The sequence below is a fragment of the Falco cherrug genome, chromosome 7 (assembly GCF_023634085.1).
Source record: "Falco cherrug isolate bFalChe1 chromosome 7, bFalChe1.pri, whole genome shotgun sequence".
NCBI classification, from domain to species: domain Eukaryota; kingdom Metazoa; phylum Chordata; class Aves; order Falconiformes; family Falconidae; genus Falco; species Falco cherrug.
The window spans coordinates 37567638-37581589 of NC_073703.1; the positions used below are offsets into that span (position 1 = coordinate 37567638).

At 41.6% G+C, this 13952-nt stretch overlaps 1 protein-coding gene across 1 annotated transcript; it reads right to left on the bottom strand.

Annotated features, from left to right (window-relative positions):
- Nucleotides 1–573: 573 nt before the first annotated feature.
- DLK1 (delta like non-canonical Notch ligand 1) lies at nucleotides 574–12325 on the bottom strand. Its single transcript, XM_055716919.1, has 5 exons — nucleotides 12141–12325; nucleotides 11259–11322; nucleotides 10688–10818; nucleotides 5817–5958; nucleotides 574–1545 (listed from the first exon to the last, which is right to left on the bottom strand). The coding sequence occupies exons 1-5, from the start codon at nucleotides 12205–12207 to the stop codon at nucleotides 807–809; spliced, it is 1143 nt and encodes a 380-aa protein (XP_055572894.1). The 5' UTR covers nucleotides 12208–12325; the 3' UTR covers nucleotides 574–806.
- Nucleotides 12326–13952: the final 1627 nt, after the last annotated feature.

The window sequence follows — 13952 nt, forward strand, 5'->3', positions numbered from 1 at the left end:
CTATGACACGGGAGTGAAGGATACTTCTCTCAGCAGAGTTCTTTGAGGAATAGTTATAGAAAAGTCAGAATTGGATCCTTTACATCTCTATTAGGTCTCTAAACAGAAAGTATGTCTGAAGACATTGAACACCTTTCTAACATTTTAAAATAGATAAATGACATGATTTATGGAGACAGTATTGCAAGCAACAGAGACCTTTAACCTGAAATTAATATAACAAAGACCTATAAGTTTCTATAGAAGGAGTAATCTCTTTTATAAGCATGTAAAAATAGCAAAACTGACTGTATAGGTGAGACATCAGTGTGAATTTGCTCCTGTTGATAACAATATCTGAAGCCTTTATCACACACAGCAGAAGAATTAAGGGACACTTGTGGACTTTGCTGTAGCACAACATTTACAAATGAATAAATAAACCAGTATAGCCCTTAACTGCTGTTTATTTTAAAAAAGCGTTAGTGAGTAATTTACAGGTACCGTATTTGCCAAATAAACCGTGCACAAGACAAGAAAGCTGCAATATAGTTCCAGTAGTAAATTACTTTTTATTTTACAAAAAATAGCTGCCTTGAAAAGAAATAGTTAACATTCCCTGCTCTTTAATCTTTTTTTTTTTTCCTTTTGTTTTGGGAAATGAAAAAATCCTTAGCAATATAGATACCTTGTATGTCTTCATTATCACTCAGCACAAGCTACTGGAAATGTGCCCACAAATATTGACGCTAATCACAGGCAATAAATTCAATCTATTTTACATATTGCTATGAAAAGTTGCAAGTTGCTGCTCGGCTTTCAAGGGCCTAGATGGCAGTGTAGTTCTTAGTGTAATTAGTCAATTTGATCTTCTCTGGGAAGATAATATTAACTGAGAGATTTTCCCCATTGTTAGATTTCAGAAAAAAGTTCTTTTTCTTGCGTAGGAGATGACTATATTTGGCATTAGCAAGCCACATCTCACATTTTGAAAAAAACACAATCCCAGTTGTACCCAAGACAACACAACATGTAAGCAAGCCCAGTATAACAAAACATATCACCTGACTTCTGCTCAGCAAGGGATCTGCATTTTGGATTGTTTCTTTCACTGTTATTTTCAGGATTTCTTGTTGATGTACTGATCTGTGCTGAGCTTTTGAGGGTGGGTTGTAATTCTGCCTGTGCTTTGCCTCCATACTCACTCCAGAAAGACTTGTGTTTTTGCTGGGATGTTCACAGGTCATACCAACGAATTCTGGCTTACAGGTGCATTTGAATCCTTCCTGGGGATGTTCACTGCATGTCCCTCCATTCTCACATGGGCCGCTTGCACAGAATATGACACGGCTGCTGCAGAGCTTTCCTGTATAGCCATGGGGGCAAAAACAGCTGAAACCCACACCAGTATCTGTACATGTTCCTCCATTTTCACACGGGTTGGATTCACAGTCATCTCTATCTAATTCGCAAAAGTTGCCGGCAAAACCAGAAGGGCACAGACAGGAAGCATGGGGTGCAAAACCATTGTCATCAATGCATGTTCCTCCATTCTGGCAGGGAGAGCTAGAATAGATAAGAAACACATAGACAGAAATGAATTAAGTCCAATGAAAGAAGCTATTAGGAAACACTTTATATAATAAAAGAAGCTGGTTTTCTTTAGAACAGCCAATTCCAAATGCAAATCCACTGAAGTCAATGAAGTTGGATCAAGAATGAGTTTGTTCAACAGCTTCACAATACAGATTGTATCTTCTGCTGACCCTTCGGGCAGGATTAGTACACCAGTATTTAAATTCAATGTGAAGAGCTGTGAAGGGATTTTAAACTATTTCAAATATTTATTAAAATTAAGCTTTGCAGTGTTTTCATATGCTTAGAGCTATTTAGCTGAGCAACCGTTCAGACAAGACTGAACAAAGACACTAGCGGTATTGCTTCCTTTTCCACCTGATTACTCACAAGATAATTTATGTGTTGTATTGGCAAAGCAAAACACTGCCATAGCAGCTAGATGTAAAGCTGATTGTTTTTATTCTACTTCTTCAGTGTTCCACAACACAAAAAATTTAGAAGCAAACAGATACTTTCCTGCAAGTTTCTGTTCAGCCAAAATTTTTGATGAATATAATAAAAAATATAAACGGGATAATTTCAGCCTTGGCAAAGACAGCTGCGATGTGAGTATGGCACCATACGAAACCAAGCACTTCTGCAGACCCTTTAAGAAATTAGTAATTAATAGGCTGGTGCTATGTTTTAAGTGATGTAAATTCACTGGGACACCTCTTTTTACCTTTCTAATGTAACTGTGCCTTACGGAGTGTAAGGTCAAAAGATCGGGCCACCCACTGACAGAAGGGCATTAACCTGCACATTCATGGGAACTGTGCAATGTGGACTTGGCCCTTTAGCTGGCCCTGTTGGCAGAAAAGGGACCCTAGGTCACAGGGTCACAGATAAAATCCACTTTCATGGCAGTTCTTCATATTTGAACAAAGCTTTTAAAACTTACTTTCTAAAAATGAGTGACACTTGGCAAAGCTTCCAACAAGCCTCTCTGACAACAACACTTTTCCTAATGCTTATAAATCTCTGAAGACATACCACATAGTCCCAGTGCATAGTTGAAAAGGCCAAGTAAGTGTTACATCTCCAGGGGAAAGATCCAGGGGTAACGGACATCAGAGTTTCATGAATGCTGACATTTCACGTATGCAGTGGTCAGTAGCATTTGGCCGTTTCCGTGGTGGGACACAGAGATTTAAAAGATCTGAGTGAGATGACTGTGAAAGAGTCATAAGCTTCTGACTACAAATGGTCCCTGACCACCGGTTAGGATAAGGCTGAGTTTCTCAAATGCCAAGCCATTGTTCTGGGAGTAGTTATGGTAGACACTGCTGCACATCTGGCTTTACTGGGGACTGAAACACTTGGTGGCCACTCTCACTCAGGAGAGCCTGAATATCATGGTAGAGGAATCATCTGCCTGTTTTTTGCTGCTTTCACATAAATTGCTCTGTTTTCCTATATTGCCCTTCACTATACATGCTGGCTGGAAAAAAAAAAAAAAACAACAAACTAGTGAAAGAACAAATTGGAAGTCTGGAAGCAGTGTCAGGAAAGCTAAAGGTGTGGTTGTCCCTGGACTTCGACATAGCAGTTTTTGGTGACAACTTGAAGTGATCATGCCAACAAGGAATTTTATCACAATCACTAGCCACCGTGTCAGCTTTAAGCAAAATATGGAGGTTGTCGTTCTACAGTCCTCGAGTAAATGAGTGGTTATGGCATTCTTGGACAGTCTAGTACCCTCTATTAGCCTTATAGGTCCCATGGAAAATCTGACAAGCTGTTTCAGGTATGGCAATGTGTAGAAGTTTGAACCCTCATGGCTGGGTTGAATTACAGTTCTTTCCAGGAAAATACGAAGAAATTGCTGGAGACTTAAAGTGTAAAGATTTTTCTGAACCTTCCAGAAATGTAAATAATTTCAATAAAAAATAAGGGGAAATATGCAGAATTTTGAAAATTTCATTTCTAACTGAGTTGCATTTGCCTCATTATAATATGTTTAAATAATTTATGCATATCAATCTCCTTGAATAGATTCTTTTTTAGTTACTTTGCATTTTTGGCATTCATCATATGTTCAGCAAGGTATGGTACACGAAGGGCTGGTTGTGGAAACACGGATGTACCACTTTGCTTTCCAAACACTCTGCTTTCATTTTAGAAAGTACCACTCGCTGCTGCTTCAGAGCAGAACTTCAAAACATCACACAGATATCACTAACGTAGATACAACTGCCTGATTTTGTAAACAGGCTAGAACAAACACTTTGATTTGTGAGTTGTTTTGGTTCTGTAAATATTAAACCAAGGAGCCAGTGGCAATGCTTAGTGGTATCAACATTGTTAACATCACCACTGAGGTGAACTGAGAGGAGGTGAGATGTGAGTGAGATGACATCATACAATGAAGTCTTTTTCCAGGATGTGAGGTGCACTCTCTGGTAGACTGTGAAGTATTAGCAGACATGGAGTGCTTATGCTGAGAAAAGTTGTTATTTTGAACTAAAAGCACGAGCCTACTGCTCATTTTTTCTGAAAAAGACACAGCTTCCTAGAGGAAAAGAGTTGCTGTTCTAAGTATGTTGCTTCATTAAGAAAAATTGTTCATGCTTTCCAGGCTAGCTCATAAGCATTTGGTTCAAACACAGAGTACCATCACAAAAATGTAGTTCCAGCAATTTAAAACCATGAAGTTTTAATGAAGTTCATGGAACTAATCTGTTATTTCACTGATGCTGTACCTCACCTGTTCTTTGGGTTAGTTAATATATGTCTGCATTAAATTACTGAAATATTTGCTCTACAGATGAAAGTACAGAAAGCAAGCTATTCACACTCCCCATGTTAGGCAAGTAGTTTGGATGTGATTCAAGGGACTTGCAGGGAACTTAAACTCCTTCATTTTCAGTGAAGAGGAATAGACAAATCAGAGCAGTTATCTTAGAGGCTGAAAGCAAACCCAGACAGGACTGTGTGACTATCCCCCAGTTAAAAGCAATGGCAAAAAAAATCCACTAACGTGAAATTGTAAGAATGCAATTCTTGCCAGAGACAGTGAGAGTTGTTAATGCTCCTTAAACAAGAGCGTACAAGTCTTCAGGAAGATTTAGTCATAAGGTAGATCTGAATAGTCATAATTATCTATCGCCAAGCAAAAAGAGAACCAGAGGGTACCAGTATGGAGCTAGAGAGAGAGAAGGCAACCTCCAAAAAGAAAAATGTGATTTTAAGGTGATAAGTTCTACCAAGCTTGTATCCACCAGAAAGGTGTTCTGTATGCTTATGGGATCAGATCCTTGATGAGCTAGAAGGCAGCAGATACTTCTAGATTTCACAAAAACACCAGTGCACATTTTCTTTAACTGTGAAAGACCATCCTTTTTTCATGCAGATCTACCAGTGATACTGGTGAAAATTTTTCTGTCTGGGGCCACTGCCTCTTGCACTTTCACTGGGCACCTCTAAGAAAAGTCTGGCTCTGCCTTTTTCACTTCTTTCTGTCAGGTATTTATACATATGGATAAGTTCCCCCAGAGCTTGCACTTCTCCAGGCTACACAACCCAGCTCTCAGCCTCTCCTTATAGGAGAGATGTTCCCATCCCTTAATCATCGTCACGACTCTGCTGGACTCACTCCAGCACTGGGGAGCCCAAAACTGGACCCAGCACTCCAGATGTGTCTCACCAGGGCTGAGCAGAGGGGGAGGATCGCATCCTTCAACCTACTGGCAACGCTGTTCCTGATGTCCCACATAGAGAACGGAGAACAATGGCCTCCCACACACTGTTCTGGTAGAAGGGAGATTATCTCCTTCAGTAGACTCCGGACATACCATTATATGTCAGTTAAGAAAAATGACAAGCTGGTGGACTAGATGTTTTTGTGCAGACAGCTTGTGCGTTGGCTACTGTTCTTATTCCTCTATGTGGTTTGTATATGCAGTTATCTCTCACTAGAGAACACAGGACGGGAGGTTACTTTAAGTTTGTTTACAAAAATCATGGGAAGGCATAAATGTATCACAACGAAATGTGCAAATTAGCACTTTTAATATCAAATTTTGCACACAAACTCAAGCTGATAATCTGTAAAGCTCTACAATACAAACAGATCAGATTTGTAAAGTCTGATAAAAATACCAACAACTAGGAGAAGCTTTATATATTTTAGCACAGAGATACTTTAGCTTAGCAAACAATTCTGAATAATAGTCAGTAGGAACGTGGACTTAAAATTCATGTCAGAAATCAATATTTACCCATTAATAATGCAGGGTCCTTTTTTGAGATGGCAGTTTTTTCCTGTAAATCCCTGGGCACACAGACAAATATATCCTCCATCGCCAGTCTCTATGCACGTTGAGTTATTGGTGCAGGGCTTTGCAGAACATGGGTGAATATCTGTTTAAAAAAATATATAAAAATCAATGCTTAATTAATCTAATGAGAGTCAACAAGCAGTATATAATACTTCAAATAAAAAAATACAGCTTTAATGGTCCTTCATCCTGCATTTTAGAAATTGTTATTTAGTCTTCCCTCTGTTAAAATGGAGTTTTAATGGACTGTTCAGCTATTGCAAGCACTTTCAGCTTGTTTTTCTCTTCTTAGCTCTCACTTGTAAAATATGTTTGAATTGTTCCAGTCTGTAAATAAGTAATATTATCAATAAAATATGAGTATGGGACAAAGAACTCCTACATAGTCTAGTCGTCCTTTTACAACCTTGACTTCTCCGTGAGCAGAATTCTGATAATGCAATCAGGAACTGGGAATTCTCCCCGCTCCCTGCCCAGGGCCTATCATTAGGTGCTATGAACAAACACTTCATAATAACAGAGATCAGCAAGTTACAAAAAAATCTCTTAAAATTTCATCTTTTGGCTGGGCTGCCTCCAACCCTTACAGAACTGTACCAGAAGAGAGAGCTGTATGATGTCTGGACCCAAAGTCACACTTCTCATTTTCTTTACAATTTCCTGGCTGAGCCACTTCCCACTCAAATGATTATTTAATTTTTTAAATAATTAAAAATGAATAAACAAACAAGTGCACATTTTAGCCAGCTAATGGAGCAGCTGCAGAGAAGTGCTGACTGGAGGTTATCTGATGCCTTGCACACACATGTGCCCACGTACACTTTCTAAGAAGATGAAAAGGGATTTAAGGGCATTTATGTTTTACTTCCCACAACATAACATGAAATTTAGATGATATCATGAGGTACTGCAAAATTTTAACCACAGCAAAACATTTCAACAGCCTTAGCTTTCAAATACGATCTTCCCTGGATAAGAAGCTCTGTCTTTTTATGCATTAGCCTGTTTACACCGCAAAACAACCCCTTTGCATGCACTTTGAGTGTAAGCTCCAATTTGCACAGGGACCAAAATAACCTTGAATGGTTTTTGGAACAGTGTTGTTTGCCACCTATTTTCACAGGCTTTGAAGGCAATTAATAAAGCACAAATTCTGATGCAGGAACAAGGAAACTCTGAAATATATATATGGATAGGTATGTATATATGCACACATACATTACTGTCAGTAATTTATGTCGGGGATATAATTTTAAAACACAACTTAAAAGCTTGCTGGAACATGTCCTTTTAGAACATAATACATAAATAGCCTCAAATATCTATTTTCTCTAGTTTTCTCTAGTTTACCACTCAAAAGGCCAACAACCAAGTGATTTACCCACTTCAAGGGATAAATGATTTTGAGAATTAAAAAAAAATATATAGAACATTTACACAAGTAGTATGAATGGCTGCAATCACACTACCAATAAATTCATTAATATTTGCATAAAACTACCTTGCCATGTTGCAGTAGATGAAGCAATCACTGAGTGTTTTTACAAGGCAGGAACAGCCAGTAGTTTATGTCACAGCAGAATTTCTAAACCCTGTCTCATGCATGCCTGGCATGGGCATTTTGAGGCTCCACCTGTACTCTGATGACAACTTACCAACATGTCCTTGGCAAAGGAGTCAAGTGACATGTAGCACAGCATACTCTGAGCTCACGCTACTTGTTGGCTTTTTAGCCAAATTGGGGCTATGATTCATGTGGGAGATCAGGGGCCCATTAACACAACTGTGCAGGCACAGCCAGAGATGACACGATGGCAGAGATGACTGATCTCAAATTTAGCAACATTGATCATATACTCTGACTGGGTTGTCATTTTTTTCCTGGAAATAAATTGACTGAGTTGGTTTTCCTTTGTTATGTTCAGTGTTTGATGTGATTCCTGTACTGTGAAGTGTATGTTGGCTGCAGAGGGAGACTGTGCTGTGCAGCCGGGTTCCAGGTGTCCATACACCAAATCTCAAGGCTGTGTTTCTGCAGGCTTGTAGAATGTAGAGAAGATGCCACGGTATTCAGTTAGGCAGGTTGGTGCACTCCATTGCAAAGAGGTTAACCAGCAGCATTAACACTAACATCAATTCAGAGATATCTTTCTTTTAAGTCTGTCCATGTGGCTGCAATAATAGTCGTAAATGATACCACTGATCCTGCCCTACATGTTACAGTGGATCAAGCCCAACCTATAATCTGCATGCTTCTAAATTACTGGGAATGTCATTTTTGACCTGAACTGAGAACCAGGCTGCCCACAGTAAAAACAACAGCTACGCAGAGGCATTAGCAAACCACTTGATGATCTAAAACTACTCCAGAAAGGAACTTCCATGATCCCAGCCAAGGAGACCGTACACTAACTTTTCTAGAAAACAGAAAGAGATACACTACCAGCCCAAATCATCTTGTTTTCCTCCCATGCTTAGCAAGCAGATAAGCTGCTGAGACTTTGTCTATATTTTACAAATATTTCAGCTGTTTGCAGCAGTTTGCAGAACTTCAGACATTCCCACAGTTTTTCATTCCAGGTTTTGTCATTCTTATGAGTTGTGTAGCTGGCAACATTAAAACAGTGTCTATACCAGAAATTCCCCGGCAAACATTAAACTTTCTATAGCAGCAAAAAGGAAGAATTTCAAGAGAATACCAAAACTGCATTACTCCTGATCCTTTGTCAACTTCTGCAGTAACAATGCACATGTAGCTTTCTAACATGCCTTATTTCATTACACACCTGAAGCTAAAAATTGTCTCCAGTAGCTAAACAAATAGCACTTAATATCATATGCATGTGGAAAATATAACAATTGTGGCCTGCTCTCATCGTACACAAAAGTTCAGTATTAGAAGAGAGAGGCAAGGAGTCTGGTACTTCATAGTAAGAAACTGACGCATCTGTATTTCAATATTTTAAAAAGTTATGTGTATATGCCAGTGATCCCCCAAAGGGTAGGAGGCTTCAAAAGCCTTCTTTTTTTGAAATTTGTTCAAGTTTCATTTAGGGTACCTGTTAATGAGTTATAGCAGCCTATAATGACTTTATAGAGCCAGGAAACTGACACCAATTTTTTGGCACAGGATGCTGAGATCAATGGCTGACCTATTAACCCATTTGTGGTTTCACTGCTTTATTGGGTCAGGATAACAATTTGTAGCAACAAAGGATACCTCTTTTGTATTATAGAACTTTCTTAATGAGTATATATTAAAATAAATACTTTTCTGTAAAGATATGGGTACCATTTCCAAAGCATTGTTTTGCATCCTGGGAGCCAGTTGCAAGAGGGAAACATTGCAAGGCTCAGAACTGCAAAGATATATTAGTAATCAGAAATTCAGCTAGGCGCTTACAGCTTTTATAAGTATGCCCAGCTTGAAAACCTTAATATTAATGTACAGGAATCTTTAGATATGAAGATGGTACCATTAAAAATTTGGTTCTTTGGAGTCATCAACAAGCAATAGAACTGAGCCTCCTCAGGTGGCCGTGGGGGGTTGTTCTGTCTAGTTTTAGAAACCTACGATTGTAGATCACAGACAGAGGGACCCATTCCTCCTCACCAATTGTAATGAGAATCTAGGTGTCTGTCTCAGGTACAAACACATTTGTGAGAGGTGCCCAGAACACCACCTCTAAGAGCTTACAGTCACATCTGCACCATTGCTACCGCAGCTCCTGCAAACATACCAGGACCAGCTTTAAACTAAGAAGCCGGTCTATGCTTATGTGTTCAGTTCATGGGTATGGGCTGCAAAACCTGATGAGAAGCTATACGAGTACCTGAGTACCTTGCACCAAGGACCATGTCACTGCAAGGATGTGAACTACCTGAAATCTTCTGAGTCTTTTAGTCATCTTGAAAATTTTATCTGGTTCAAACTGTGTCATCATTAATTACAGCTCTAGGTATGCACTGGCAGAACACAGGCATGCTCTATAAATTATAAGCTGTATAACAACAAAAGCCTGAAAGACATGCAAAGAGCATGAGGCCCTGCACACCTGTCCTCTTCCAGATGCAGCTACATGAGCTGAACAGGTGCATGCTCCTGGATGCTCGTAGGGTTTCAGCCCCCTCAGATCTCTGGCTGAACATTTGCCTGTGTCAGCCAAAATAAACCAGCTCAGCAAAGGCCAGTTCTTCAGCTTGCTTACGCTAGGCTGGCTCATTCTGACTGGCAAAGGGTGACTGAGTGCACGCGAGAGCTGTGCTTACCCCTCAGAGCCCAGCGGGAAGTGGCAGCCTGTCCAGGCAGACCTTCTCAGTCATACTAATGCTACTCCACCGAATCATCACCGGGTTAAGTAAAGGAAGACAAAAGCACAGTGTTTTCCTTTCAAGAAGTATTAGGAAAGTAGTGTGTGTATAGATATATATATATATATATATAAAATGTGCTAGATAAATATTTCAATTTTTTATATATATATTAGACAACACGTATTTTTATAGAAAGGGCTTATATGACGAGGGAGCAGTTACTTGTTGGCCTTGTCCACCATAATCAATGTTTAAAATAGAATGATGAGCTTACGCTTTGCTCAAACATATGCCCACTTACAAAAGACACTGCGCGCTTCTGTCTAAATCATTATAAAAGTTCCGGGTTTATGTGCGGCTGCCCAGAATCCCCTTATTACCTGGCACTAACATTCAATCTTTTAAAATGAGTTTTCCAGAAGGCCTTTTGCATGTTTCCAGCACCAGATGGGGCTGTTTCACCTCACTTGCTCAAGGACAGGGAAGGATGTGCAAACCTGTGTCACAGAGGCTGCCAACCCAGCCCTCCTCACAGATGCACTGCCAGGGCTTGGCACAGCTGCCGTGCAGACACCCCGGGAAAGGAACACACTGGTTACAAAGAGCACCCTGCCAACCGGGTTGACACCTGAAAGAGATAAAAGACAAGATAGAGGCATAGTTTATTTTTAATAAACATAAGTACAAGGATGTTCCCCTTTTTGAGGTGCGATAAAGAAAGTTTTGGAATATAAAATTGGACTGTGCAGCACATTTGAACAAAAAGATACCATTGCTGCTTCTGGGATACCAGCAGCGGTTTATGTGAAGAAAACTTTCATTCAGTGAGAAAAAAAAAAAAATCCTAATCAATGTAAAGACTTTTCTTATTGGAAGAAGTAGACTAAAAAGGCACCTAGATGTCTATATTCTATGATTCCAGTTACTGCATCCTAATAGAGTGCTGTTTCATTACAGTTCCATTTTTTCAGAGGGCAAATCATTTCAGCGTCTGTCTGTTTTACCAGGACTATGAATTATTAAAGCCACCTATTCCTGTGCTAATAGCCCTGTCTGACATCTTCTTACCTGCATTCACTGGGAAATTCACAAAATCCGTTCTCTGGGTGGCAGCCAGTTTTACAGTTCACGCCTGGAAGAAGAGATTTATAATATCAAACCAGAAAAATCAGACTCGGGAAAAAAAATAAATCACAACACGTCCAATACACATTACTGATGTTTTAAAAGAACCCACACTGCATAATGCTCTGATCTTTTTTTCTTCAAACACGTGTTTTTGCAGCATAAAATTTTAACTAGAACTTAATCAGGAGCATGTTACAGAGCATTGCTGTAGGATAAGTAAAATGACATAAAGACTTAATTGCAAATGAATCCAAAGTCACTTCAGCATACTCAAAGTGCGTGTAATATTCCTATACACTACTTTAAAAGGGACATTTCAGAACAGATGCCTGTATGCCATTTCACAACGTGCCACTCCAAATGCACCGTTTCAGAACGACTTGAAACACAAAGGTACCTTGAGTGTTTAGTTACCTTTAGAAAATCCATTTAAAACAACTTACAGTAAAAGCGTTGAATTCATTTCGACCCTACGTCGGATAAAAAAAAAACCAAAAATACCGCGATTATCATTAAACCATGCACGAATAACCTAAGTCAAAGAGGTCTCGGTCGCATTTTTTGTTTGTTTCAAGTATCTGCATCAAGCGGCGCTCCCCTGCAGCGTCACCACCAGCCACCAGCATCCCGCGCACGGGCTCGGGTGCCCAGGGGGAGCCCCCGCAGCCCCCCGGCACCCCCGGCCGGGGCAGGCTGCTGCCCCGGGTCCCCGCCGCCGCTTCCCGGCAAACTCCGAAAACTTTCCCAACTGGCCTCCCCTCGCCGCTCCGCTGCCCAACGCCGGGGTGCCCGGCCCCCCGCCGCCCCCCCGGCCGGCGTTACCTGGGGCTGCGGGCAGGACGAGGGGCAGCAGGCAGCAGCCGACGAGCCCGGCGGCGCGCAGCCCCATGGCCGGGGCGACCCCGCGGGGAGGCGGGCGGAGAGCGAGAGGCTTCCGAGCCGGGTGGCGGCGGCCGGGAAGGCGGCACCCCTCGCCCGCAGCGCCGCCGAGGCTCCGGCGCGACGGGGCGGGCGGGAGGAGGGACGGGCGGAGGGGAGGGCCGCCCGCCTCCGCCTGCGGGCGAGGGGACCTGCCCACGGGGCCACCGCGCCGCTGCCGGCCCGCTCCCCTGCCGGCGGCCGAGCGCAGCCGCGCACCCTGCGCGCCCCGGCCCCCAGCAGCCGCGCACCCTGCGCGCCCCGGCCCGCGCCGTCAGGCAGGCTGGGGGGGCGCGGGCGAACGGGGCCCGGCGGTGGTGTGCCTGGTGCGTTAAGCGCGCCTCTGATCTTAAAACTTACTCCGGCTGCCCAAGAAGAGCTTATCTGGGGCTTGTCTCCAGCAATCGTAAGACTCCTCTCCGTACTCGTTCACATCAGAGCTCCAGCTTCTTCAGGAAAGACCCCAGCAAAAGCAAGGAAAGTAAAACATTTTATGTTTCCGAGGCTAAGAAGCTGAAAAAACCCTAACCGACCCAACACTAAGACACCTCACACACCACCTTTAACAGTCTGTCATACACCGAAGAGATCAAGAAAAACGTTACTTCCACCACAAAGCAATTTAAATCCTGCATTTTATTGTCTGACTTTTCCTTCGAGCTGCCCTTTGTGGAAATAGATTGGCTACTTCTTACTCTTTGTATTCTTTCTTGCTCCTTGTTTCCTTCTTTTAAAAAAGCTATGCCTGGTTTTTAGGGTTCTTGAGGGACCTGTTTTCTGCTTGCTGATGTAGTGCTTTCTTCCGCCAGACCTCATTTACCAATTTATCTGCATTTATGTGAAGCGACTAGAAATCTCTATAAACTGGTAAGAAAACTCTACAGCCATCTGCTTTTCCTCTAGAATGACAATGGGCTAATTCAAGATTACCTGTCTGAAAATACCCGCACTGGGAAGCACACATTAGCTTCAGATAGCCCATTTACTGGTACTTGAAGGCAATGATGACACTTAGGTTGAAAAAGTTTGCTTCTACTAATGCTGACTTCGTTTTAAGTGAGAATGGGGGAAGTGAAGGATAGAAAAGGGAAGAGCAGAGAAGGAGGGGTGGATATATCAAGCTGTAGCCCTATATATAGTACCAAAAGACAACACTTAGGAGTAAGGTGTGACAGGCAGACACTGCTTCTGGAAAGCTCTCCAAAAGTTTTGGTACCTGAGGTAAGCTGTGCTTACTTGACTCTATAGGCACAGGTTGCCTCTGCACCTTTTCTGCTCGCCTTGCTTTCCTTTTACTACTGAAACATTACTTAGTGTTTTGCAAAGGTAGTAACCATTTGCTGTAGCTCCCCAGATCAAGCCTTGCTGAGGTATTGTGAGTTAGACTCCAAAGAAGTGAAAATGTGGAGTGGGAATGATGACTGCTTCATCCTTCACTCTGCCCTGCTGTAAAGCTGTGCTTTTTCTAGGGTAAATACCAGCAGCTCTTTGTTAGTCTGTTCCTTTGCTTTTATACTTAGTTATTTGTTTACACTCAGATTGTCATAGGTCCAAGGTTACTTAATTCCTCCCTTAGGTCTTAAGTTCTCTGCTTGGTGATGTAAAAGCCTTGTTATGTCAGACCCTTGTTTGCATTTTTTGACCAAAAGATAACCTGGGTAGTTAAAAAGCTTACAAATGCTCTATGATTTCAGTGATATTCCTACAATAGCTTGA

What these genes read in the sequence shown, in the direction of transcription:
- DLK1 (XM_055716919.1), bottom strand. Translation starts at nt 12,207, where the DNA reads ATGGGGCTGCGCGCCGCCGGGCTCGTCGGCTGCTGCCTGCTGCCCCTC. An exon ending in CGTCCTGCCCGCAGCCCCAG is followed by an intron (nt 11,323 to 12,140) that starts GTAACGCCGGCC and finishes CTCTTCTTCCAG; the next exon opens with GCGTGAACTGTAAAACTGGC. An exon ending in GGACCCTGCATTATTAATGG is followed by an intron (nt 1,546 to 5,816) that starts GTAAATATTGAT and finishes TATCTATTCTAG; the next exon opens with CTCTCCCTGCCAGAATGGAG.